The 27,177-nt window shown below is 43.3% G+C and overlaps 1 protein-coding gene and 1 pseudogene across 2 annotated transcripts in view; one reads left to right on the forward strand and one right to left on the reverse strand.

Annotated features, from left to right (window-relative positions):
• Positions 1 to 25: 25 nt before the first annotated feature.
• Positions 26 to 24,788, forward strand: LOC144487074 (Golgi apparatus membrane protein TVP23 homolog A pseudogene; annotated as a pseudogene). Its single transcript, XR_013496366.1, has 3 exons — positions 26 to 151; positions 790 to 918; positions 24,655 to 24,788. The product of XR_013496366.1 is annotated as a Golgi apparatus membrane protein TVP23 homolog A pseudogene (transcript).
• A 53-nt stretch (positions 24,789 to 24,841) lies between these two features.
• The window catches only part of nubp1 (nucleotide binding protein 1 (MinD homolog, E. coli)), a 70,540-nt gene continuing 68,204 nt past the window's right edge, over positions 24,842 to 27,177 (reverse strand). The window contains exon 11 of the mRNA XM_078205133.1: positions 24,842 to 26,980. Coding sequence (XP_078061259.1) covers positions 26,928 to 26,980 — 53 coding nt within the window. The 3' untranslated portion in view covers positions 24,842 to 26,927. The remainder of the gene's footprint in view (positions 26,981 to 27,177) is intronic.

Below are 27,177 nucleotides of genomic sequence, written 5' to 3' on the forward strand. Positions count from 1 at the left end.
GTTGTTCTGTTTCTTCTCAGACTAGCCCAAAAATAGAGCTTCTTCAACTGAAGCAGAAGCTCAGATCTTCTGGCTTGGACTGATCGTCTGTCCCCTAATATGGACAGTGTTTCTTTTCAGCACTTTGTTCTCCCTGAAACTGAAGTGGCTGGTAAGATATTTGAAAAGGACTGCTGCAGGAATATGAACCAATTTTTTATTTTGTTCTTTTAATAACATAGTTATTATCATTGACCTCTACTGGACAGACCTACCCAACAATGTGACGTGGCAGCCAGAGCCAGGCTTGGCTGTTTTAATTTTTACTCCATCCCTCTTGTAATAAAGGACAACATTCCATTTGCCTCCTAATTACTTGCTCTGCCTGTATACTGACTCTTTATGATTCATGTACAAGGAGGCAAAGACCCATTTGTACCATGGCATTCTGCTGTCTCTCCATTTAAATTATATTCTTCTTTTCTGTTCTTCTTGCCAAAGTGAGCAACGTTGCATTTTCCTACATTTGCTCCATCTGTAAAATGTTTGCCCACTCACTTAACCTATCGACATCCCTTGTCTTCAACTCCTTTCTATTAATCAATATGTCCATTTAATCTGATTTAACATACCTAACTTGATTGACATTATTATGTGGTTATAATAAGTTGTTTTTCTGTGATCTCTTTGTCAATTTCTGAATGTTGTTTGGAGAAGTTTAACAGATGTGAAGTGGTTCCTGATGTGATAATTGCCCTGTCTGTTCTAAGACTTGTGCATCTTTAATTCATTAATTAATGTGCTTTGCAGGCCTTGGTGATAGCAGGACTTTCTTTACAAGCAGCTAATCTTTATGGATATATCCGCTGTAAACTTGGAGGCAACAAGAACGTCACTAAAGCGGCTTCAACATACCTAGGCCAACAACTCTTTCAAAGGGTAAGGTTAAAAGATACTACAAATAACTAACTTTTGTTAACATAAATGAACATTTTTTGAAAATGTTTTACATTCAGGGCGAAAGTGTCTTCTAAATGAAGATCTCAAAAATATTTTGGATCCTACTTGTAAAGCATTTCATATTAGAGAAAAGTCACCTTTGAAGCAAATATGTGGAGCGTTAGAATTATACTCCACCTGCTGGACTCGAGCTTACACTTCTGTTTCAAGTGACTTTTTAATGTCTTCGATGTTTTATTTTGTTTAGGGTGCTGCATAAGCTCTATTTTCAGACAGTGCATGCTTTTCTTTGAGGTAAAGTGATTTATCGGTGAATAAAACTTTAGGTCTGTTTCTATGCTCAAGACTTTTTGATTTGATTTATTATTGTCACATGTATTGGTATACAGTGAAAAGTATTGTTTCTTGCGCGCCATACAAAACATACCATGAAAGGAGAGAGTGCAGAATGTAGTGTTACAGTCATAGCTAGGGTGTAGAGAAAGATCAACTTAATGCGAGGTAGGTCCATTCAGAAGTCTGATGGCAGAAGGGAAGAAGCTGTTCTTGAGTCGGTTGGGGGGGGTGTCCTCAGACTTTTGCATCTTTTTCCCGACGGAAGAAGGTGGAAGAGAGAATGTCCAGGGTGTGTGGGGTCCTTACTGGGCTACGTTGACAGTGGACATTGCCATATGCAAGGATCGGTCCAGCCTTTCCTCCCAGCCAGATAAACTTCTAAAATGCAAAGTTCAATATTCCAGACATAGAAAAAATACACATTTGTTTTTTAATGCAAGTAGGAACCACTTGTGAACATGTTATGCTCAATTTATAACTGGAATACTCTACTTCTACAATTGCTTGTTATTGATTGGACAATAATAATGCATTAGGGACCTGGACCGGAATCCCAAATTACATTAGGATGCCACACTAGACTCCAACAGTTTTTCTATTTTGGCATATATGTGAGGATAGAATGCTTTACTCCAGGATTAATTCCGCTAACAAATTAGAGATCTTTTATAGTAAAAACAAACTTTATTTAATTAAGTATAACTCTAACAAAATGAAACAACTTAACTATTAACAGTTGAGCAATAGTTTAAAAAAATGAAAGGAAACAACTTTAATTTCTAACTGTTTCAGTTCCAAATAAGCAACATTCTCTTACAGACTTAAAAATTCCATTTTAAATACAGTTAGCAATAAATATACTTGCTATAAGGAGTATAGACAGCCTTGAAGCCATCGGATATTTTAGTTTCAGAGCAGCTCGCAGGCCTCTTGTCTTTAAACAAACCCCAGCCAGAATTGAGAGCTGTTTTTCTCTGCTACATGCCTAGCTTCTCCCAATAACCACATTATCACGTGACCCTGTCAATCAACCTAATCAAAAACCCCAGAGGAAATCTTCCCCTATAAACAAAAATCCAATTAGCTCTCTCCTAAGTAAACACTGTTTAGCTAAAATGAGTAATTATCCTGCTCTCCCAGCATCTGACCTGCATTCAATGAAGACATACCGACTGCCGATGGAAAAAAAACTGAACTTTAAAATATTCCCCTTAAACATGAAATATATCAACAGCACACTATCATCACAATGCCCTTTCATATATAGAGTAAATTCTGACTAGAATTATAAATATAATTGTTAGTGTAAATGTCAAATGATCCAGGGACCATTTGCAAAAAGACTTTGTACTTGGGATTCTCTACCGATGTACTACATACTTAACTGTACAAGGCTATGGTGGGTTTCTGATCATCTGCAACTCACTGGAAACCACATCTTGATTGTGGATATGTAACCAGTTGAGGTTCCTTGCTTGTGGAGGTATCATTCCTTTGTAAGCTGATGGTCAAGATACAGTGGAGATGTTGAAGAAGTAGCCTGTGGGCCAAATGATCCCATGAGCTGCTTGATCTGACCTCCCAGATTCTGCTGATTCCTTCTTTTCACTTTTAGACAAAGTTGCTTTCAACTTCAACTCCATTGATTTCCTAGGCTTGGAAGATGAGAAAAAGTTTCACCCGGTTTGGTCCAAATCCACCAATCAGGAATGAACCTTTACCAGTTCCTCAGACCCAGGAACTTTGAAAGAGTTGATGGCTCCATATTTACGAATTTTGAAGGGGAGAGTTGAAAATGAGCAATAAGGAAGGAAAGGACATAAACTAATCTGAGCTTGCAAAATTAGAATTTATTTGTGTAAGGGTGTCCCTCCCGCTCTTTGAACTTAAGTTTCTGCATAAAACTATGCAGCCTACTCGATGAAGAATCTACTGATGACCATGAAACCATTGTTGATTGTTGGAAAAACCCATCTGGTTCATTAATGTCCTTTAGGGAAGGAAATCTGCCGTCCCTACCTGGTCTGGCCTATATGTGACTCCAGAGCCACAGTGATGATGGTTGATTCTCAACTGCCCTCGGGCAACTAGGGATGGGCAATAAATGCTGGTCCAGCCCATGTCCCACAAATGAATTTTTAAAAAGTATCACCTAGTTCTCTCAACCTAATGTCTCTGATGGAAAAGATCAGCAAGTTAAAACAGGTCTAACTAAAACTGTAACAGAGACATAGCGATCTCATAAAGGGACTCTCACTTTCTTCTCAATTTTATTCCAATCCAGCTCCATATCCTCAAATTTTCTTTTATTATTAGGGCTTGAATTTAGAAATGTGTGTTGCCTTTTGAGCTTTTGTTTTCTCCAAAGTGAGAGATGTTGATACTTGGTAAGTCTAATTTTGCACTCTGGACACCAGTCTGGATTCTTCAATTTGCGGTGTATGTTTTTGTTGGGGGATTGCTGTGCTAAAAATTGGGTGGAATTTTGGGATTAGTTTAGATTCTTCAGTCAGGATTTGATTTGAGCATTAAGCATCTCCAGCAGTTTCATGATCCATGTACACTGATGTGTAAGTAGGATAATATCATGGGCAGGATTCTCTGTCCTGTTCACGCCAGGGGGATTCTCTGGTCCCGCTGCAGTGAATGGAGATTTGGCTGAGCGCCAGATTGTCCATCCTTATTGGCAGTGGGGCGTGAATAAGAATTCTGGCCCACATGTACCCTTTTCCCTTAACACCTCACACCATTTCCCTTGATTGTCCTGTTAAATTGAGTGGAAATCAGCTGAAAAATTAATACTGAGCATTGTCTGATCTAAGCTATCTTCTTGTTTCTTTTCCCCCTGTTGTCACTGAGATGTTTCCTTGTGGATTTTGCTATAGTATTTCATTTTTTTTCTACTTCTGCGCAATAGTGACTTTCCTATGGGAATTCTCCCAAACCTCTACTTTTTGGAGACCACAAAGGTTGCCTGGCAGGTTGCACCTGAGAATAACATAATATTCATGAAGGCCCTGCCTTTTCAACCTTGCCCCTCGCCTGAGGTTTGGTGATCCTCAGGTTAAATCTCTACCAGTCAGCTCTACCCCCTCAAGTGGGGGTGGGGGGCAGGGGGGCAGCTGATGGTCACCTGGGACTAGGGCGACTTTATCTGAAAAGGCTGGCATCTTCCTGACAATGTCCTGAACAGCAATGTCCATATACCAGGGTGACACGGTGGCACAGTGGTTAGCACTGCTGCCTTACAGCGCCAGGGACCCATTTTCAATTACGGCTTCAGGTGACTGCGTGGCGTTTGCACGTTCTCCCCGTGGGTATCCTCTGGGTGCTCCGGTTTTCTCCCTCACTGACGGGGAGAACATGCAGACTCTGCACGGACAGTGACCCAAGCCGGGAATCGAACCCAGGTCCCTGGTGCTGTGAGGCAGCAATGCTAACCACCATGCCACCGATGCCTATAAGAATGGTTGAAGGGACATGACCCATTGAGCTTTTGGAGCGCTGCTCCTTCGTTAGGTGAGTGCTCTGAAAGCTCATGATTCCAAATAAACCTGTTGGACTTTATCCTGGTGTTGTGAGACTTCTTACTATGAAAATCTATGAGAAAGGATGTTTGTAGAAGAGTGGGGACTCGCCTTTTCTTACCTGTTCAGCTCGTGTCATTAACTCCTGGTCATTTTTTTCAGTCGGACATCATATTTGGAGAGCTGTAAACTACAGGTAATAATGTTCACGTCATACTTTCCCATAAGGTGAACCAAAGCTGTAGCTATTTTTATAACCGCTATCCAGTGTAATATAAATCCAGTTAAATGAGTATGATTTTTTTCAAGTGACTGGCTAACTTTTAGTGGCAAGATTAAGATCAAACATCTTATATTAAGCATTGAGGATCATTTTTAGAGAAATATGGGGTTTGCACAATTTTGCTTCAGTGAAATCTATTACATTGAGCAAAGGAAAAGTCAGGAGATCTCATTTTCCACTGTTCAGCAAGGGTTGAAGGAGTGAGTTTTAAAATTTGCATTAATCTATGCTCCATCTTGCGTGTTATTCTCGACCTTAATATCCTTGCTTACACATTCTTCTGGGCGGAGAACTATAGGGAAAAGAGAGGGACTGTTTCCTGAATAAGACCCTTCATTGTGATTTCAATGATCTGTTTGATCTGTGCTACCTCAGACTCTTAAAATTCAGTCCGAGCAAATTTTCTTCAACTGTTATTCATAATCAAGAGAGATTGCTTCCAAACTCTTTCACTGTAAATGAGATTGATGTTTTAAAACAAAAATAATGTGGTGGGCTTGCTATTGCTAAAATGGCTATATTTTTCATATCTTTTATTACTGGTACAAAAATCACTAAATATATTATAGGAACTGCATATGAGAGAACATTCGAAAGCTAAGATGACTCAAAGGCTTATCAGAGGGAAATGGATCTCAAGGAAGTCGTCAGGAAAGGTGGAACCATACCTAGCTAGAAGATAAACTTTCCAGCCACTATACAACTCCAACTTGCATTTAAGCTAGTTGCTTGTCGAAAGGTGCTTGATTGAAATGTAATCAGACAAAATTTTACGAAGAACCAAAGAAGGAGACAATGGAAACAATTTTAAAGGGCATCTCAAAAAGGGAGAATGAAGTTGAGAGGTTTGGGGAGGGAATTCCAGAGCTTTGGGCCTACACAGCTAAAGGCAAGGCTGTCAGTGCTGGGACAAAGATCTGGAAGCAAAACAGACCAACTGCAGAAGAATGAAGGGTCCTTGGAGGATTTGGGCAGATACAGGTTTCAGAGGGCTTGTGGCCAGGGAGGGATTTGAACATGAGGATATGAATTTTAAAGAGTGCCAATGATGGATGTAGATTAGCGAGTATGGGGTACTGAGTGAGCATGGCCGCGGTGTGAATTGTGATACTGATCGAATAGTTTTGGATGAGCTCCAGATTATGAAGGACAAAAGGTGTGAGGCTGGTCAGACCAGCATTGAGATAATTGGACGTGGATAAGGCTTTCAGCAGCAGGGGAAATGAAAGTTGGCTATCTTGTCAGAGAGGGTGTTGGCTTATAAGCTCAGTTTGATCAAATATGATGCTGAGGTTGTGAACAGTCTGGTGCGGTCTGAGATAGTGGCCTGGGAAGTGGATAGAATCTGTGGTAAGGGAACTAAGCGGTAGAGGCTGAAGGCAATGGCTTTGGTCTTTCCGATGTTTAATTGGAAAATGTTTCCCTTTCTGCGCATATACCATGTAATTCTATCATTGACACAGACTAATTGAGCCCAAATGATTTCTCTCTGTGTGGGAGGACTATATGTCAGACAAGTTGGAGACAGTGTTGGGATTGAGAGGGGTAGTGGTGAAGTAGAGCAGAATGCTGTCAGCATACATGTGGAACCTGATCTGCTTTCTAATTTCCTCTTGAGGGGCAGCATTAGAAGAAGTAGGAGGGGGGGGTGGTCGGGTGGCAACCGGTGGTGAGTGGATGGATCGTTCAGAGGTAACGATGCGAGAATGGGAAGAGAAGCCAATAGAAGTTGATCCTCCAGCTGCCTATGGCTTTGCAGGAAATAGACAGTTCCACTCTTGGACGGCAGAGGTGTTGAGGGATGATGGTGTGAATGACCACAGCAAAGGCTGCAGTGAAGTGGAGAGAACGCAGAGGGATAATGCGCTGTGACTAGTTACAGTGGATGTCATTTGTGACCTTGGCTGGGGCCACTTTATTGCTGTGACGGGGTAGAAACCTAACTGAAGAGATTCAAGCATGGGGTAATAGGAAAGATGAGGCATGCTATGGACCCTTCCCAGTGGAGACAGGGACGGGGTTACAAAATGCAGCAAGCCACTCAAAAACCCACTGACCTTAGCAGGACTAGAACAAAGAAAATTACAGCATAGGAACAGCCCATTTGGCCCTTCAAGCCTGCCCTGACCATGCTGCCCGTCTGAACTAAAACCCCCTACCCTTCCGGGGACCATATCCCTCTATTCCCATCCTATTCATGTTTTTGTCCAGACGTCCCTTAAGAGTCACTATTGTATCTGCTTCCACTAACTCCTTCGGCAGCGAGTTCCAGGCACCCACCACCCTCTGTGTTTTTTTTAAAAAACCTTGCCTCGTACATCTCCTTTAAACCTTGCCCCTCGCACCTTAAACTGGAAAATTCCACCCGTTGACTTTGGAGAGAAAAGGGAGGTTGGAAATGGAGCAGGAGTCTGCAAAATCAGAGAGGTCAAAGGTGGTTTAAAAGGAGGGTAATGACCGCAGGGTTGCATCTGTAAATGAATCCTGAACTTTGAAAGCATTCACTGCTGGATTGAAAGTGCATTTTTAAAATTACTTTCATAATTGTGAATCGAAAATCAAACACGTCAACGACTAATGTGGTTTTATAGAGCTTACAAAATGTAAATTCTTTATCATTCAGGAGTAACTGTATTTTCCCTCAATGTGCAGTGATGTGTAACTAGTTTCATATTGAATATCCTTCATTCAGAATAGCACTTAAAGATTGTCAAATGCAAATTTGTTGCCGTTTTGTTGCCTAACGTATTTTTTTCGTTTTAACTTATGCTATCAGTGATGTGAAGGTAAGAAATGTTTTCAAAACTACAGATTAAGTCACACATGCGGCTGAAAGATTGTAACCAGATCACTGGGTACATATTCTCTGCATTTCCAGCACCTCATTCTGTCTTGTCCAGCAAACTTAAAAATAATGATCTGTAATTAATGGAATAATCTAATTATTTAATCCTTTGTTATTTAAATGTCTTCACCCACGGGATAATCTTGCCTTGATGTCGGATATCTTTTATTAATTCAGTGATTTCAGTATGTGTGGAAGCATAAATAACAAGATGTTTGCACGGAAACTCTTTTATTGTCTCTTCTATTTGATTTGATTTATTATTGTCACATGTATCGGGATACAGTGAAACGTATTGTTTCTTGCACGCTATACAGACAAAAACATACTGTTCATACAGTACATAGGGGAGAAGGAAAGGAGAGGGTGCAGAATATAGTGTTGTAGTTACAGGTAGAGTGAAGAACATAGAACATAGAACATAGAACATTACAGCGCAGAACAGGCCCTTCGGCCCACGATGTTGCACCGACCAGTTAAAAAAAAACAAAAAAACTGTGACCCTCCAACCTAAACCAATTTCTTTTCGTCCATGAACCTATCTACGGATCTCTTAAACGCCCCCAAACTAGGCGCATTTACTACTGATGCTGGCAGGGCATTCCAATCCCTCACCACCCTCTGGGTAAAGAACCTACCCCTGACATCGGTTCTATAACTACCCCCCCTCAATTTAAAGCCATGCCCCCTCGTGCTGGATTTCTCCATCAGAGGAAAAAGGCTATCACTATCCACCCTATCTAAACCTCTAATCATCTTATATGTTTCAATAAGATCCCCTCTTAGCCGCCGCCTTTCCAGCGAAAACAATCCCAAATCCCTCAGCCTCTCCTCATAGGATCTCCCCTCCATACCAGGCAACATCCTGGTAAACCTCCTCTGCACCCTCTCCAAAGCCTCCACATCCTTCCTGTAATGTGGGGACCAGAACTGCACACAGTACTCCAAGTGCGGCCGCACCAGAGTTGTGTACAGTTGCAACATAACGCTACGACTCCTAAATTCAATCCCCCTACCAATAAACGCCAAGACACCATATGCCTTCTTAACAACCTTATCTACTTGATTCCCAACTTTCAGGGATCTATGCACACATACACCTAGATCCCTCTGCTCCTCCACACTATTCAAAGTCCTCCCGTTAGCCCTATACTCAACACATCTGTTATTCCTACCAAAGTGAATTACCTCACACTTCTCCGCATTAAACTCCATCCGCCACCTCTCGGCCCAACTTTGCAACCTGTCTAAGTCTTCCTGGAAACTACGACACCCTTCCTCACTGTCTACCACACCACCGACTTTGGTGTCATCAGCAAATTTGCTAATCCACCCAACTATACCCTCATCCAGATCATTAATAAATATTACAAACAGCAGTGGCCCCAAAACAGATCCCTGAGGTACACCACTTGTAACCGCACTCCATGATGAATATTTACTATCAACCACCACCCTCTGTTTCCTATCCGCTAGCCAATTCCTGATCCAATTTCCTAGATCACCCCCAATCCCATACATCTGCATTTTCTGCAGAAGCCTACCATGGTGAACCTTATCAAACGCCTTACTAAAATCCATATATACCACGTCCACTGCCTTGCCCCCATCCACCTCCTTGGTCACTTTCTCAAAAAACTCAATAAGGTTAGTTAAGGCACGACCTACCTGCCACAAAACCATGCTGACTATCACCTATCAATTCATTACTCTCCAAATAACTATAAATCCTATCCCTTATAATTTTTTCCAACATCTTGCCGACAACAGAAGTGAGACTCACCGGTCTATAATTCCCGGGGAAGTCTCTGTTCCCCTTCTTAAACAATGGGACAACATTCGCTAACCTCCAATCTTCTGGTACTATACCAGAGGCCAACGACGACCTGAAGATCAGAGCCAGAGGCTCTGCAATCACTTCTCTTGCCTCCCAGAGAATCCTTGGATAAATCCCATCCGGACCAGGGGATTTATCTATTTTCAGACCCTCCAGAATATCCTGCACATCCTCCTTATCAACTGTAATACTGTCTATTCTACTCCCTTGCAACCCAGTGTCCTCCTCAGCTATATTCATGTCCCCTTGCGTGAACACCGAAGAGAAATATTGGTTCAATGCTTCACCAATCTCCTCCGGTTCCACACATAACTTCCCTCTGCCATCTATAACTGGCCCTAAACTTGCCCTAACCAACCTTCTGTTCTTGACATACCTATAGAACGCCTTAGGATTCTCTTTAACCCTATCCGCCAAAGTCTTCTCATGTCCCCTTTTAGCCCTTCTAAGCTCGCTCTTCAACTCCCTCTTAGCCAATCTAAAGCTTTCTAGTGCACTACCCGAGTGCTCACGTCTCATCCGAACATAAGCCTCCTTTTTCTTTTTAACCAACAAAGAAACTTTTTTGGTGCACCACGGTTCCCTAGCCCTACCAATTCCTCCTTGCCTGACAGGGACATACCTATCACAGACTCGCAGTAGCTGCTCCTTGAAAAAACTCCACATGTCGGACGTTCCCAGTCCCTGTAATCTCCTAGTCCAACCTATGTTTCCTAATTCTCTCCTAATAGCCTCATAATTACCCTTCCCCCAGCTAAAACCACTGGCCCGAGGTTCATGCCTATCCCTTTCCATCACTAAGGTGAACGTAACCGAATTGTGGTCACTATCACCAAAATGCACACCAACTTCCAAGTCTAGCACCTGGTCTGGCTCATTTCCCAGCACCAGATCCAATATAGCCTCACCTCTAGTTGGCCTGTCTACATACTGAGTCAAAAAACCTTCCTGCACGCTTTGAACAAAAACTGACCCCTCTAACGAGCTAGAGCTATAACAATTCCAGTCAATATTAGTCAAGTTAAAATCCCCCATAACAATTGCCCTATTACTTTCACTCCTAAGCAGGATTGACTCCGCAATCCTTTCCTCAACCTCTCTAGAACTTTTAGGAGGTCTATAAAAGACTCCCAACAGGGTGACCTCTCCTCTCCTATTTCTAATCTCCGCCCATACTACCTCAACAGATAAGTCCTCATCAAACCTCCTCTCTGACACTGTGATACAATCTCTGACCAATAATGCTACCCCTCCCCCTCTTCTACCTCCTTCCCTACTTCGACTAAAACATTTGAATCCCGGGACCTGCAGCATCCATTCCTGCCCCTGCTCTATCCATGTCTCTGAAATAGCCACAACATCGAAGTCCCAGGTACTGATCCACGCTGCAAGTTCACCCACTTTATTGCGAATACTCCTGGCATTGAAGCATACACATTTCAAACCCTGCTCCACCCCACCTCTGCAATGCCGTGCATTGCAGTCCCCATCCATGCATCCCTCACTTTTAGCCCCACTACTCAGGATCCCTCCCCCCCCCCGAATCAGTTTAAACCTCCTTGCATGGCCTTAGCAAATTTACCCCCCAGGATATTGGTCCCCTTCTGATTAAGGTGTAGACCATCCTTCTCATAGAGGTCACACCTTCCCCAGTACGAGCCCCAATTGCTTAAGTACCTGAACCCCTCCCTCCTGCACCATCCCCTCAGCCATGAATTCAAACCTTCCCTCTCCCTATTCCTCTCTAAACTATCCCGTGGTACAGGCAAGAGTCCAGAGATAACCACTCTGTCAGTCTTGGCCTTTAGTTTCCACCCCAACTCCATAAATCCCTGCCTAATATCCCCTTCCCCTATCCTCCCTATGTCGTGTGTCCCCACATGTACAATAACTTGTGGTTTATCTCCCTCCCCCCTAAGAATCCTGAATACCCTGTCAGACACATCCCGGACCCCAGCCCCTGGTAGGCAACACACCAACCCTGAGTCCCTACCTTTAGTTCCGACCCTCCTATCTGTCCCCTTAATTGTGGAGTCCCCAATCACAAGGCCCAGTCTTTTACAGCCCCTAACCACCTGAGCTTTCTCACTCGGCTCACCCCCAGAGATCTGCTCTCTATGCTCAGTTGATTCCTCCTCAACTGTAGCCTCCAGCACCGAAAACCTATTATGGAGGGGAACCGCCCCAGGGGATTGTCTTCCCGATTGCTTCTTACCCCTCCTCCTGGCATTGACCCAAGCCTCATTTCTAGGAGTTACTATTTCTCTATAACTCCTATCAACTTCCACCTCCGCCTCCCGAATTATGCGGAGTTCCTCTACCTCCCCCTCCAGCTCCTTTACACGCTCCTCCAGAAGCTGCAATCTAATGCACTTCTTACAACTAAAATCTCCTGAAACACTACTGGATTTCCTCACCACATACATCCCACAGGAGATGCAGCATACTGCCTGAACTGCCATCCCTGAAGCCATTACCAGCAAGAAAAAATAAAAAAAAAAAAATAAAAAAAAAACAACTTCCCCACACTTCCCCAACTGTCACACTCTACTGCAGCCCGAGCAGCACTCCCTCACTGAGACACCAACTGTCACTCTCCACTGCAGCCCGAGCAGCACTCCCACACTGAGACACCAACTGTCACTCTCCACTGCAGCCCGAGCAACACTCCCACAGTGAGACACCAACTGTCACACTCTACTGCAGCCAGTGCAGCACTCTGAGGAAGAGGAAGCTTAATGTATAATAGGTCCACTCATGAGTCTGATAGCAGCAGGGAAGAAGCTGTTCTTGAGTCTTCTCAGGTTTTTGTATTTTTTTCCCGACAGAAGAGAGAATGTCCGGGGTGCGTGGGGTCTTTCATTATGCCGGCTGCTTTTCTGAGGCAGTGGGAAGTGTAGACAGAGTCAATGGTTGGGAGGCTGGTTTGAGTGATGGACTGGGCTACATCCACAACCCTTTGTAGTTTCTTGCGGTCTTGGTCAGAGTAGGAGCCATACCAAGCTGTGATACATCCGGAAAGGATGCTTCCTATGGCATCCTTAAAGGTCATGATGTGGAGTTGGACTCGGGTAAACACAGTAAGAGTTTTAACAACACCAGGTTAAAGTCCAACGGGTTTATTTGGTAGCAAATGCCATTAGCTTTCGGAGCGCTGCTCCTTCGTCAGATGGAATGGAAATCTGCTCCTTAAATCCTTAAAGGTGGCAGCACAGGTGGAGAGGGTGGTGAAGAAGGCATATGGCATGCTTGCCTTTATTGGACGGGGCATAGAATATAAAAGTTGGCATATGATGTTGCAGCTGAAGAGAACGATGGTTAGGCCACATTTGGAATACTGCGTCCAGTTCTGGTTGCCACACTACCAGAAGGACGTGGAGGCTTTGGAGAGAGTACAGAAAAGGTTTACCAGGATGTTGCCTGGTATGGAGGGTCTTAGCTATGAGGAGAGATTGGGTAAACTGGGGTTGTTCTCCCTGGAAAGACGGAGGATGAGGGGCGATCTAATAGAGGTGTATAAAATTATGAAGGGCGTAGATAGGGTGAACAGTGGGAAGCTTTTTCCCAGGTCGGAGGTGACGAACACAAGGGGTCACGGGTTCAAGGTGAGGGGGGCAAGATTCAACACAGATGTCAGGGGGACGTATTTTACACAGAGGGTGGTGGGGGCCTGGAATGCACTGCCAAGCAAGATGATTGAGGCGGACACGCTGGGATCATTTAAGACTTATCTAGATAACCACATGAACAGACTGGGAATAGAGGGATACAAAAGAATGGTCTAGTGGGCACATGAGCGGCGCAGGTTTGGAGGGCCGAAGGGCCTGTTCCTGTGCTGTATTGTTCTTTATGGTGCATCTGTAAAAATTTCCTTAGCCTCCTGAGAAAGTAGAGGCATTGGTGGGCTTTCTTAACTATAGCGTTGGTGTGGAGGGAGCAGGACAGATTGTTGGTGATCTAGAAACATGATCTAAAGCACCTAGAAACTTGAAGCTCTCGACCATCTCTTGAAGGCAGCAGTACCAAAGTACTGGATAGTAATTCGCAACCTAATTTAACTCTAGCTTTGCTATTTAACCTTTCCTACAACTTTAGCTTAAATCTTAAAAGATATCTTGTTTTATAAAAGTGTTTTGCTGATTTTGTTTTTCAAACCCACGCTGATTCTGGAACTGTTTCAAGGCCTTATAAAACTTAGAATAAAATTCTGTTCCATTAAGCCACTACGGAAGTATTTGGCAGCCAAGTACCTTGGTTAACGTTTTCCAAATAGGAAGTTATTTTGTTAGTGCAGGCGTTTATCACTTAAGGAGAAACGTTTTCCCTAAGACAGGGAATCACAGGCCGAATGGCCTCTTTCTGTACTGTAGGGTTTCTATGATTTCTATGACAGTAAAGACCAGAATGCAAAGAGGGCCGATAGTTAAAAGTATCCCTGAGGAAAAAAATGTTATAACAAATAACGGGATAAAAGCGAAGGGAACAGACAAATGTTGTTGATGAAAGGATCCTACAAGTGATGTTGCAAATGGTGAGACAAAGGAAATCAGCTAGCCTACAAAAGGAAGGAAATGAATTTATATCCTGCATGGAGAGGGCATTAACATCGTCACTTGGACACTATTTTCCTTTAAGTAGCCTGTGACTCAATGACAGCACTGCCACCATGAGTCGGAAGGTTGTGGGTTCATGTCACATTCCAGAGACTTGAGTACAAAATCTAAGACACTCAGCTGATGCTTAAGGGAGCGCTGCACTGTCAGATGTGATGGCTTCAAATGGGGCATTAATCTGTCTGGCCTCTCCCAAAAGATCCCACATGATTTGAAGAGCGGAGGAGATTTGTTCAGTTATCAGCCAATATTTATCTGTCAACCGACACCAAAAAACTGGTTCTCTGGCAGTTATGGTAGCACAGTGGTTAGCACTGCTGCCTCACAGCGCCAGGGACCCAGGTTCGATTCGCAGTTTGGGTGACTGCGGAGTCTGCACGTTCTCCCCGCATCTGCGTGGGTTTCCTCCGGGTGATCTGGTTTCCTCCCACAGTTAGAAAGATGTGCTGGTTAGGTGCATTGGCCATGCTAAATTCTCCCTCCGTGTACCTGAACAGGCACCGGAGTGTGGCGACTAGGGGATTTTCGGAGTAACTTCATTGCTGTGTTAATTTAAGCCTACTTGTGACACTAATTAACCTAAACTTAGTTATCACAGTGCTGTTTGTAGGATCCCTCCATGCATAAACTGATTGCTATTGTTCCACATATTTGCAACAGTGAATACATCTCAGAAGTATTTCAATAGCTGCAACGCTGTTTTGGTTGAACTGAGTTTGGTTAGAACTATCCTTGAGGTTTAGACCTTCCTGACAGCAAAACTACCCTGTTAGTTATTGAGTTAAGAATGTGTTACCAAAGGCCAAAAAAGCAGCCCCCATTATTCTCCCCTGGGTTGAGTGGCATGATGTTTGCCTTTACTCATGGGTAGAGTGCTTCCCCAGTGATGGGAGAAATGGCTGAGTATTGTAAAATTGTTTTGATCCCAAACTACTCAGGCTGTCATGACTTTTAGTTTTACCATTGTGTTCACTGGTGGAAAAGCAAGTGTTGGGAGTAAGTAAATAAGGCCTAAAATTACATTATTAACAGAATGGGATTGGCAATAAATGCTGGCCAGCCAGCGACGCCCATGTCCCACGAATGAATAATAAAAAAAATCTAAATTGTTAATTTAATTTGGTTTCCGATGGGATACGGAGGAGCAGTTCTGAGTGGTTTGCTTGTAGCATCAGCTATACATTGTCAGTGACACAGTGATTGAGGCGATCTCTGAATTTGTTTTAATACCAGTAGTTTTGCCCACAGTGTAAAGTTACTTCCATCGTTGGGAAAGACTATACAATCAAAAAATTTGTGCACAAGAGTGTTGATCACAGACTTGAAATTAGTTCTCTTCTGTCTAAGAACTTGTATGGCCACTGTAGAATTGATAACTTACGTACTATAACTGCATTATTAATTTCTGAATTATTTAAAAAGTTAAATAACAAAATGATGTAAAACATGTTGGACAAGAGGAACAAAAATCAGCCTTGGTGACTTAATCTGTGTCTTTCCTTTCTTATCTTTCTTTGTTTTAATTCCTGCAGATATTTATTTAAACTATGCAGTTAGATTAATGAAAAAATGTTGCAAGTTTACTAATAGCAACAGACTGCCTGTGTCTTTAAGAAAAAGTTCTAAGCTTTGTAAATTCAAAAGTAATAATCAGTATCAGAACTAAACATAGCCTGTCTGGCTATAGATTGATGCTGTATTTAAAACAAACACTTTCTATAAAATTAGATAAAACCGTTGTCAGTTCTCTTGCAGAACATCTGTGTAACACTTCTTTAAAGAAATAAGTAAAGTTTATTTATGAGTCACAAGTAAGGCTAACATTAACACTGCAATGAAGTTACTGTGAAACTCCCCTAGTCGCCACAGTATGGTGCCTGTTTGGGTCAATACACATAACTGGCACGTTTTTCAGAATGTGGGAGGAAACCGGAGCACCCGGAGGAAACCCACGCAGACACGGGGAGAACGTGCAAACTCCACACAGACAGTGACCCAAACCAGGAATCGAACCCAGGTCCATGGCGCTGTGATGCAGCAGTGCTAACCACTGTGCTACCGTGCCGATATTAACTATGGGATAAATCTCTTTGATGTGTGTTATAAACTGGCTTCCAGTCGCCGTCGCCTCCTAATGTTTTCAGCTTAATTTAACCATTCGACTTTTTAAGCTCCTTATAATTAAAAATATAACCAAACAGTTAGTAGAAGTGTCCTAAGATGAAAGCTTCGACTTGACTGTTTTTTTCGGCAATACTCCAGAAACTCTGCCATTGAGTTCAGATCAAGGAGAAGTAAATCTAGACCAGAATTCTCCGACCTTGAACGTGGCTGGGATTGTCCGATCCCGCTACAGTGAGTGGAGTTTTAGCTGAGCGCCAAAATTTCCGTTCTCGTTGCAGCGGTGGCCGGGCGAACGAGATTAGAGAATCCTGGCCACTAGTGTCTAACAATCAGACCCAGAAGACAAATGCAAGTACAAATTTTTGCACAGTCTAAACTTTAGTTATTCTTCTTGCTTATCATAAACTTTTTGATACGTTAAGAGGAAGTAAAGTGTAAACTTCAACTGTTAAACTTTTGCCTGCTGTGGGTTGTGGACACCTTATCATTGAGTATATTCAAGGTTGAGATAGATGTTTAGGCATATGGGGAGTGGGCAGGAAAGTAGTTTTGAGACAGCATGGTCACAATGAATGCCAAAGGTGACAAAAAGGGTCATAGAATCATAGAGGTTTACAGCATGGAAACAGGCCCTTTGGCCTAACTTGTCCATGCCTCCCTTTTTTTTAAACCCCTAAGCTAGTCCCAATTGCCCGCATTTGGCCCATATCTCTCTATACCCATCTTACCCATGTAACTGTCTAAATGCTTTTTAAAAGACAAAATTGTACCTGCCTCTACTACTTCCTCTGGCAACTTGTTCCAGACATTCACCACCCTCTGTGTGAAAAAATTGCCCCTCTGGACACTCTTGTACCTCTCGCCTCTCACCTTAAACCTATGCCCTCTAGTCTTAGACTCCCCTACCTTTGGGAAAAGATATTGACTATCTGGCTGATCTGTGCCCCTCATTATTTTATAGACCTCTATAAGATCACCCCTCAGCCTTCTCCGCTCCAGAGAAAAAAGTCCCAGTCTATCCAGCCTCTCCTTATAACTCAAACAGTCATGTGGTTTACTCCAGTTCCCGATTCTTTGTTCTGTAAAGCGACCAGGATTAAGTGAGAACTGGATCAATGGAGTTGGGGGGAGATAGATATCAGGAGGTGAGTCAGAGAAGAGGACATGGGAGGAAGGTCAAGGTAACAGACATTCGGGCCGAATTTACCAACCTCACCCGCGGCTGGGATTCTTCAGTCCCGCTGCGGCTGGGATTCTCCAGTCCTGCTGCGGCTGGGATTCTCCAGTCCCGCTGCGGCTGGGATTCTCCAGTCCCGCTGCGGCAAGTGGAGTTTTAGCTAAGAACCAAATTTGATGTTCTCACTGGCAGCGATGGTGGGGAGAATGTGATTGGAGAATCCTGGCCACCAGTATCTAAACAATCCGAACCAGAAAAAATGGTGGAAATCCTGGAAACCAGGAGGGAAGTATGGAAAGGATAAATGGCAGGGAAGGTCCCAGAGGTTTGGAGAATAGCCAATGTTTTTCCTTTGTTTCAGAAGGGTAGCAAGAATAATCCAGATAATTACAGGCCGGTGAGCCTTACATCAGTGGTAGGGAAATTATTAGAGAAGATTCTTTGAGACAGGATTTATTCCCACTTGGAAATACGTGGACGTATTAGTGAGAGGCAACATGGTTTTGTAAAGGGGAGGTCGTGTCTCACGAACTTGATCGAGTTTTTCGAGGAAGTGACGAAGATGATTGATATGGGTAGAGTAGTGGATGTTGTCTACATGGACTTCAGTAAGGCCTTTGACAAGGTCCCTCATGGCAGACTGGTGCAGAAGGTGAAGTCACATGGGATCAGAGGTGAGCTGGCAAGGTGGATACAAAACTGGCTCGGTCAAAAAAGACAGAGGGTAGCAGTGGAAGGGTGCATTTCTGAATGGAGGCCTGTGACAAGTGGTGTTCCTCAGGGATCAGTGCTGGGACCTTTGCTGTTTGTAATGTATATAAATGATTTGGAGGAAAATGTAACTGGTTTGATTAGTAAGTTTGCGGACGACACAAAGGTTGGTGGATTTGCGAATAGCGATGAGGACCATCAGAGGATACAGCAGGATATAGATCAGTTGGAGACTTGGGCAGAGAGATGGCAGATGGAGTTTAATCCGGACAAATGTGAGATAATGCATTTTGGAAGGTCTAATACAGATAAGAAATATACAGTAAATGGCAGAACCCTTAAGAATATTGATAGGCAAAGGGTGTACAGGTACACAGATCACTGAAAGTAGCAATGCAGGTGGAGAAGGTAGTCAAGAAGGCATACGGCATGCTTGCCTTCATCGGCCGGGGTATTGAGTTTAAAAATTGGCAAGTCATGTTGCAGCTTTATAGAACCTTAGTTAGGCCGCACTTGGAATATAGTGTTCAATTCTGGTCGCCACACTACCAGAAGGATGTGGAGGCTTTGGAGAGGGTACAGAAAAGATTTACCAGGATGTTGCCTGGTATGGAGGGCATTAGTTATGAGGAGAGGTTGGAGAAACTTGGTTTGTTATCGCTGGAACGACGGAGGTTGAGGGGCGACATAGAAGTCTACAAGATTCTGAGAGGCATGGACAGAGTGGATAGTTAGAAGCTTTTTCCCCAGAGTGGAAGAGTCAATTACTAGGGGGCATAGGTTTAAGGTGCGAGGGGCAAGGTTTAAACGAGATGTACGAGGCAGATTTTTTACACAGAGAGTAGTGGGTGCCTAGAACTCGTTGCCGGGGGAGGTAGTGGAAGCGGATACGGTAGTGACTTTTAAGGGGTGTCTTGACAAATACATGAATAGGATGGGAATAGAGGGATGTGGTCCCCGGAAGGGTAGGGGGTTTTAGTTCAGTCGGGCAGCATGGTCGGTGCAGGCTTGGAGGGCCGAAGGGCCTGTTCCTGTGCTGTAATTTTCTTTGTTCTTTGTTCATATCTTAATCTTGGAGCTGAAGAAATCCATTATCTCTGGTTGAGGTATGGAAAGGGTACTGTATTTCCTTAAACAATCTAGATCTTTCCGCAGTTCTCCCCTCGTTGCCCTGCATAAACTGCACGTGCTAATTTGATGTCTCCTGATTTTTCTTTTAAATAACAGGTACGTTCTTGCAGGTCATTTATATAAAAATGTCAGAATACTGGATCCTCAGCCCGCAGGATCCCACTTGCTACCTGGGTTCACGGATCCTGTTTTTCAACACTCACCCAATATTCAATCCATTTTGGTAGAGTCCCAGCGGTACCAAGTTTTGTGAAGGGTGTTAACTTGGTAAAATTCAGGCATTGATGTTTGACTAAATGATCGACACTTAACCAGATTTACCCAAGTTCTCATTTTATATACTATGTTTGCTAGTTCCCAATATCTCTGCCATTACTCTTGCTCGTTTGCTTCAGGACTCTACCAGTGGATATATCCCACCAGGTGTCTTCTTTACTTGGATCTTCAGTTCCTTATTAATGTTGATTTCATTACATTATTGAATCTTGAAATCTTAGAACATCCATGCTCTATTTGATTTGATTTGGATTTATTAATGTCAGATGTATTGGTATACAGTGAAAAATATTGTTTCTTGCAGAGATGGAGAGAGTGCAGAATTAAGTGTTACAGTCATAGCTAGCGTGTAGAGAAAGATTGACTTAATGCGAGATGGGTCCATTCAAAATTCTGATATCAGCAGGGAAGAAGCTGTTCTTGAGTCAGTTGTTACATGACTTCAGACTTTTGTATCTTTTTCTCCGATGGGAGAAGGTGGAAGAGAGAATGTTCGGGGTGCGGGGGGTTCATAATTATGCTGGCTGCTTTGCCGAGGCAGCGGGAAGTGTAGACGGAGTCAGTAGATGGGAGACAGGTTTGCGTGGTGGACTGGGCTATGTTCACGACCCTTTCTTGTGGTCCTGGTCAGAGCAGGAGCCGTACCAAACTCTGATATATCCAGGATGTATTGTTTACTTGTAAGCATTTACTGTTTAACCTTTCAGCTTTGTACACGTAAGGGAACAGTAGCAGAGTGGTAATGTCGCTGGACCTGGATTAATGATCAGAGAATCCCACCAAGGCAGCTGGGGAAATTTTAATTCAATTAAATAAACAAAGCGGGAAGAAAAATCTATCATCGATTGTTGTAAAGACCTATCTGGTTCACTAATGCCCTTTAAGGGGGGAAATCTGACATCCATACCTGATCTGTCCTATCTGTGACTCGCGACCAACAGCAATGTGGTTCTCCTCTGTAAAGGCCAAGCAAGCTACTCGGCTGTATCAAAACTGCTGTGGAAAAATGAATATCGTGGGTGTACTTCCACCACATGGACTGCTGTGGTTCGAGAAGGCAGCTCTCCATCACCTCCTCAAAGGCAGTTAAAGAGGGGTAATACTGGATTCTCATGTCGCACGAATGAATAAAAGAAAATTCATTAAGTTATTTTGTCTCCAAGCCAGTGTCTCTTTTGCCACCTCATACAAAAGAAAGCTAGCACTTGGAGATAGTCAAAGCAAATGCTGTCTGCTTCATCTCTTAAATTCTTGGGGGTCAGGGTTATACATTTGGCGCTAATTGGTACATATCCCATCCCGTTGACATCGCCAGTGCCGACATTTTAAGCATTTAACACAGATCATTATACTACCAGCTAGTGCATCCCTGTTTTATGCCACAAATTCCTCTAATTTTCCAATGGGGTATTCTGATCTGATGACTGAGGCTCCATCATATGGGGAACAGCTTTGGTGGCTGCTGTAGTTTAGGCAAAAATGGCAGGTGTTCAGTGGTCAATCCAACGTGTTCATGTGCTCCTCAAATCGTCTAACTGGCTGCAGTTGTTACTATTTTGCTGTTCTAAAGATTGCATACACGTGTAATTCCCCAGCTCTTGCCAGGGTCAAAAAAAATCCAAACAGTAAATGTATGACACCCAAATTTACATTGGTGACAGAAATGTCTCAGAACCGAAACACTCGCTGAGTAATTCTGGTGTCTGGGGTTTAACCCTCTCGTCGTATTAACTTTCCATATTTAGTAATATTTACACTATCGTTTTCACAGATCTCGCTGTTAAGGATTGTAGTCTTTGTATGCAGGGTGCATGCCTCAATAGAAATTGATGTTTTACCTGTTTAAAACCATATCAGTTTACCAATCACCAGAAGAATGTATCAGGAATTCTTAGCCCAATTGTTGAAGCAGTCATAGTCTCAGAGACATTTGCAGCACAGAAGGTGGTGATCATTCGGCCCATCATGACTGCACTAGTTAACAAAGATCTGACTACATTGTGCCTTTCTATCCATCCTATCTATGCTCCTCATAAGCTTGTGCAACTTTATCAGGCCACCTCTGAACCTTCACCATTCCAAGGAAAATAGTCCCAGCCTATTCAACCTCACCCTGTAGCTCAGACCCTCCAGCCCAGGCAACATCTTGATGAATCTCCTCTGCACCCTCTCCAGTGCAATCACATCCTTCCTATACTAGTGACAGGACGTTGTGGGAGGCTAGGGAGGAAATTGCGAGTCCCCTAGTAGAGATATTTGAATCATCGACAGCCACAGGTGAGATGCCTGAAGGTTGGAGTATTGCATTTGTTGTGCCTTTGTTTAAAAAGAGCTGCAGGGAAAAGCCTGGGAACTACAAGTCGGTGAGCCTAGCATCTGTAGTGGGTAAGTTGTTAGAAGATATTCTGAGAGACAAGGATTGATTAGGAACAGTCAGCATAGCTTTGTGAATAGAAAATCATGTCTCACAAATCTGATTTGAGTTTTTTGAAGGGACAACCAAGAAGGTAGATGAGGGCAGTGCAGTTGATGTTGTTTACATGGACTTTAGCAAGGCCTTCGACAAGGTACCGCATGGTAGGTTGTTGCATAGGGTTAAATCTCAACGAGATCCAGAGTGAGGAGGCCAAATGGATACAAAAGTGGCTTCATGACTGAAGTCTCACAGCACCAGGTTAAAGTCCAACAGGTTTATTTGGTAGCACAAGCCACAAGCTTTCGGAGCGCTGCTCCTTCATCAGGTGAGCGGGAGTTCTGTTCACAAACAGGGCATATAAAGACACAAACTCAATTTACAAAATAATGGTTGGAATGCGCGTTTTTACAGATAATGAAGTCTTAAAGGTACGGACAATGTGAGTGGAGAGAGGGTTAAGCACAGGTTAAAGAGATGTGCATTGTCTCTAGCCAGGACAGTTAGTGAGATTTTGCAAGGCCAGGCAAGTCGTGGTGGTCACAGATAGTGTGACATGAACCCAAGATCCCAGTTGAGGCCATCCTCATGTGTGCGGAACTTGGCTATCAGTTTCTACTCAGTGATTCTGCGTTGTCGTGAAGGCCGCCTTGGAGAACGCTTACCCGAAGATCAGAGGCTGAAATGTTCCCCAACAGGAAGAGAACACTCCTGCCCGGTGATTGTCGAGCGGTGTTCATTCATCTGTTGTCGTAGCGTCTGCAATGGTCCCCAGTGTACCATGCCTCGGGACATCCTTTCCTGCAGCGTATCAGATAGACAACGTTGGTCGAGTTGCAAGAGTATGTACCGTGTACCTGGTGGATAGTGTTCTCACGTGAGATGATGGCATCCGTGTTGATGATCCGGCACGTCTTGCAGAGGTTGCTGTGGCAAGGTTGTGTAGTGTTGGGCCACTGTTCTCCTGAAGGCTGGGTAATTGACAGAAGCCAGAGGGTGGTTGTAGAGGGTTGTTTTTCAAACTGGAGGCCTGTGACCAGCGGTGTGTCTCAGGGATCATTGCTGGGTCCATTGTTTTTTTTGTCATTTATATTAATGATTTGGATGAGAATTTAGTAGGCATGGTTAGTAAGTTTGGTAGCAAGATTGGTAGCATAGTGGTAAATGAAGAAGGTTATCTAGGATTTCAATGGGATCTTGATCAATTGGGCCAGTGGGCTGATGAATGGCAAATGGAGTTTAATTTGGATAAATGCGAGGTTATGCATTTTGGTAGATCGAACCAGGGCAGAACTTACTCAATTAATGGTAAGGTATTGGGGAGAATTATAGCACAAAGAGATCGAGTGGTACATGTTTATAGCTCCTGACAAGTGGTGAAGAAGGCATTTAACATGCTTGGTTTCATTGGTCAGAACATTGAATACAGGAATTGGGACATCTTGTTGAAGCAGTACAAGACTTGGGATACTGTGCACAGTTCTGGTCATCCTATTATAGAAAGGATATTATTAAACTAAAAAGAGAGCAGAAAAGATTTACTGGGATGTTACCGGGACTTGATGGTTTGAGTTATAAGGAGGCTGGATAGACTGGGACTCTTTTCTCTGGAGCGTAGGAGGCTTAGGGGTGATCTTATAGAGGTCTATAAAATAATGAGGGACACAGATCAGCTAGATAGTCAACATCTTTTCCCAAAGGTAGGGGCAACTAAAACTAGAGGGCATAGGTTTAAGGTGAGAGAGGAGAGATACAAAAGGGTCCAGAGGGATAATTTTTTCACACAGCTTGTTGAGTGTCTGGTATGAGCTGCCAGAGGTAGAAGTAGAGGCGGGTACAATTTTGTCTTTTAAAAAGCATTTAGACAGTTTTTGGGGAGGATGGATATAAAGGGATATGGGCCAAATGCGGGCAATTGGGACTGGCTTAGTGGTTTAAAAAAAGGGTGGCATGGACAAGTTGGGCCAAAGGGCCTGTTTCCATGCTATAAACCTCTATGATTGGAACTGCATGCAGTACTCCAGTTGTGGCCTAACCAGCATTTCATAAAGTTCATGAGTGATCTCCCTGCTATTATATTCTGTGCCTTGTTATCTACCTTCCCTGCCACCTTCAAGGATCTGTGGATATGCACTCCTAGGTCCCTCTGATCTTCAGTACTTTCCAGATTCCTACCATCCTTCGTCTTGTTAGCCCTGCCCAAGTGCATCACCTCACACTTTTCCAGGTTGAATCCCTTTTGCTGCTGCTCTGCCCACCTGACCAGTTCATTAATATCTTCCTGCCGTCGATGGCAATTCTGCATTGAAAACGTTATTCCCGCTCGACACAATTTCAGTAATATCTCCATGATCTGATTTTCAAAAATGATCGGAGTAACAAGGGTCTTAATCACAAAAAGGTTTAATCATCATTGCTAATAAAATGTATTTTCTTCCCTAGACACTTTGGACCAACAATGATGGGAAAAGAAAGTCCTTCAGATAAAAGTTTTACTTGGAACCATGGAAATTAACCTATTGCACCGACCAAATGGATTTGTTTCAATCATTCGTAGGAGCTACAACTGCACATGTTCTGAATGGGACTGTAATTGATAATTATCTGTGAATGCCACGAGTAGAGATGTAAGCTAAAGATAGTTTATTTATGTTGTAAATTTTGGAAAAACACTTTGTCCTGAAAGTACAGTGCCTTGCTCACCTTTGAGGTCAGGTTTATTAAAATGTCAACATATAATTTCAATGTTTAATAAATTACACGATTATTCTTCTGATCTTACAAAATCTTATGGTGTCAGAACTGCTGCATCATCTATCCTTAGAGTCTGTATTCCACCCCTTCACCCACTTCAATCTGTCAGATTACAGGCTGACTGATCATTAGATACTCTATACACAGACACAATACACAAAATCAATGGTCTCTGCTTCAGCCTGATTAATTTGTGTTTGGTCAAAGTGAAATCAGCTGAAAATAGTGAGGAAAAGGAAGGCCTTGGAATCAATATTAACTGAATCATCTCCATCTCATGCTAATGGGGGGGGTGGCACAGTGGTTAGCAATGCTGCCTCACAGCTCCAGGAGACCCAGGTTCGATTCCCGCCTTAGGTCACTGTCTGGGTGGAGTTTGCACATTCTCCCCGTGTCTGAGGTTTCCTCCTGCAGTCCAAAGATGAGGGGGTTAGGTGGATTGGCCATGCTAAATTGCCCCTTAGTGTCCCCGGATGCGTCGGTTAGAGGGATTAGTGGGGTAAATATGTGGGCTAATGGGATAGAGACTGGGTGGGATTGTTATCAGTGCAGACTCGATGGGCCGAATGGCCTCCTTCTGCAATGTAGGGATTCTAATGCCGATTTGTTTGGTGGAACTGCTTTGACTTGAGGTATCAAAGTTTTATTAGCCAATTAAACTATATTTAGCATCGACATTTGAAAAACAGTGCACAGTGGAGTTTGCACATTCTCCTCGTGTCTGCGTGGGTTTCCTCCGGGTGCTCCGGTTTCCTCCCACAGTCCAAAGATGTGCGAGTTAGGTTGATTGGCCAGGTTAAAAATTGCCCCTTAGAGTCCTGGGATGCGTAGGTTAGAGGGATTAGCGGGTAAATATGTGGGGGTAGGGCCTGGGTGGGATTGTGGTCGGTGCAGACTCGATGGGCCGAATGGCCTCCTTCTGCACTGTAGGGTTTCTATGATTCTATGAGTATGACAATTTTCTCAAAGTACGCTGGCAATTTGAAAACAAACAAGCCACTACCCTAGTCCAGATCAGCAATGTAGCTTTTCTTGCTGGAGGTTGAAGGAGCCCAGTGTCTTCCTTTGGGGTTCAAATTAGACCACCTTTAGGAGTAGTAATAAACTTGTAATCATGGCCATACTCAGTTGCATCAAAAATTACCAGTGGCAGAAAATGGAACTGAAATATGAAGAATCCTCCTGCTATAATCTGAGAGCAATGGGGAGAATTCAGCTCCAAATGGACTTTTTCCTCGTAATATACTTGGTAACAAACCTACCACAAAGCAGAGGAGTGAAGCTCCCGTGTTACACAGGATATATTTTCGGCCAGAATGTTCCAGCCGTTCACACCCCACCGCGAGCGAGGACAGAGAACTTGGCGCTCAGCCAAATCTCCGTTGACTGCAGCGGGACCGGAGAATCCCACCAGCGCGAACGGCCAGAAAATTCTGGCCACCTTATTTGAAAATAAATGGGTATTAATTTCCCATTGATTGAGCCAAATATCTGGTATGGTGGTCCCTGTGCTATGTCTCTGTCCTATGTCTTAGCAGCCACGAGATCTATTCTTCCTTGTTTCCTCGAACCGATCTGGCCCCTCTCACCACCATAGCCAAGCAGAGAAACATTTCCTATATCTTAATTCTTCTTCCCACCCTAATCAGACTACTCACTCACAAATGTCTCCTCTTCCCCAGTTACTGTCATGCCCAGTGCTGCAACAAGTGTAAGCAGGCTCTTTACTACAAATCTTTACATTCATGGGATTTTTTTTCCATTAAAGCCATTTAAACTGAAAACTAAAATCAAAACTTCACTGAGTCAGTGCCAAGAAAACAAAGTGCAGATCCTGAATTTCCGAGATTACGAGCGAAGATTGGAAGTGTGCAGTCAGAATGAGTTTGGTCACTTCACTGTGGCTTCTTCCACTGCCAGAATTCACTCAGCTGATCTCAAGAGGATTTTCCCGGGCACACTTAAGCTGTTACTTCTACTTCAGAGCTACGAGTTGCACAGTGTTCCTGGATTCCTGTTGGAGAAACAATGTTTTTCATTAATTACTACTGTATTTAAAAGAAGTACAAAAAAGGGAAGAAGTTAACAATTTTAAAACACATCTTGCAGTCGTGTACAAACATTCACCATTTTTGATGCTATGATTTCCATATTTGTTGTAGAACGGTATTGCAGCAACCAATAATTTTAGAGTGCATACCCTTAAAGGGG

This window comes from Mustelus asterias, unplaced genomic scaffold (genome assembly GCF_964213995.1).
Source record: "Mustelus asterias unplaced genomic scaffold, sMusAst1.hap1.1 HAP1_SCAFFOLD_581, whole genome shotgun sequence".
In the NCBI taxonomy this organism is placed as follows: domain Eukaryota; kingdom Metazoa; phylum Chordata; class Chondrichthyes; order Carcharhiniformes; family Triakidae; genus Mustelus; species Mustelus asterias.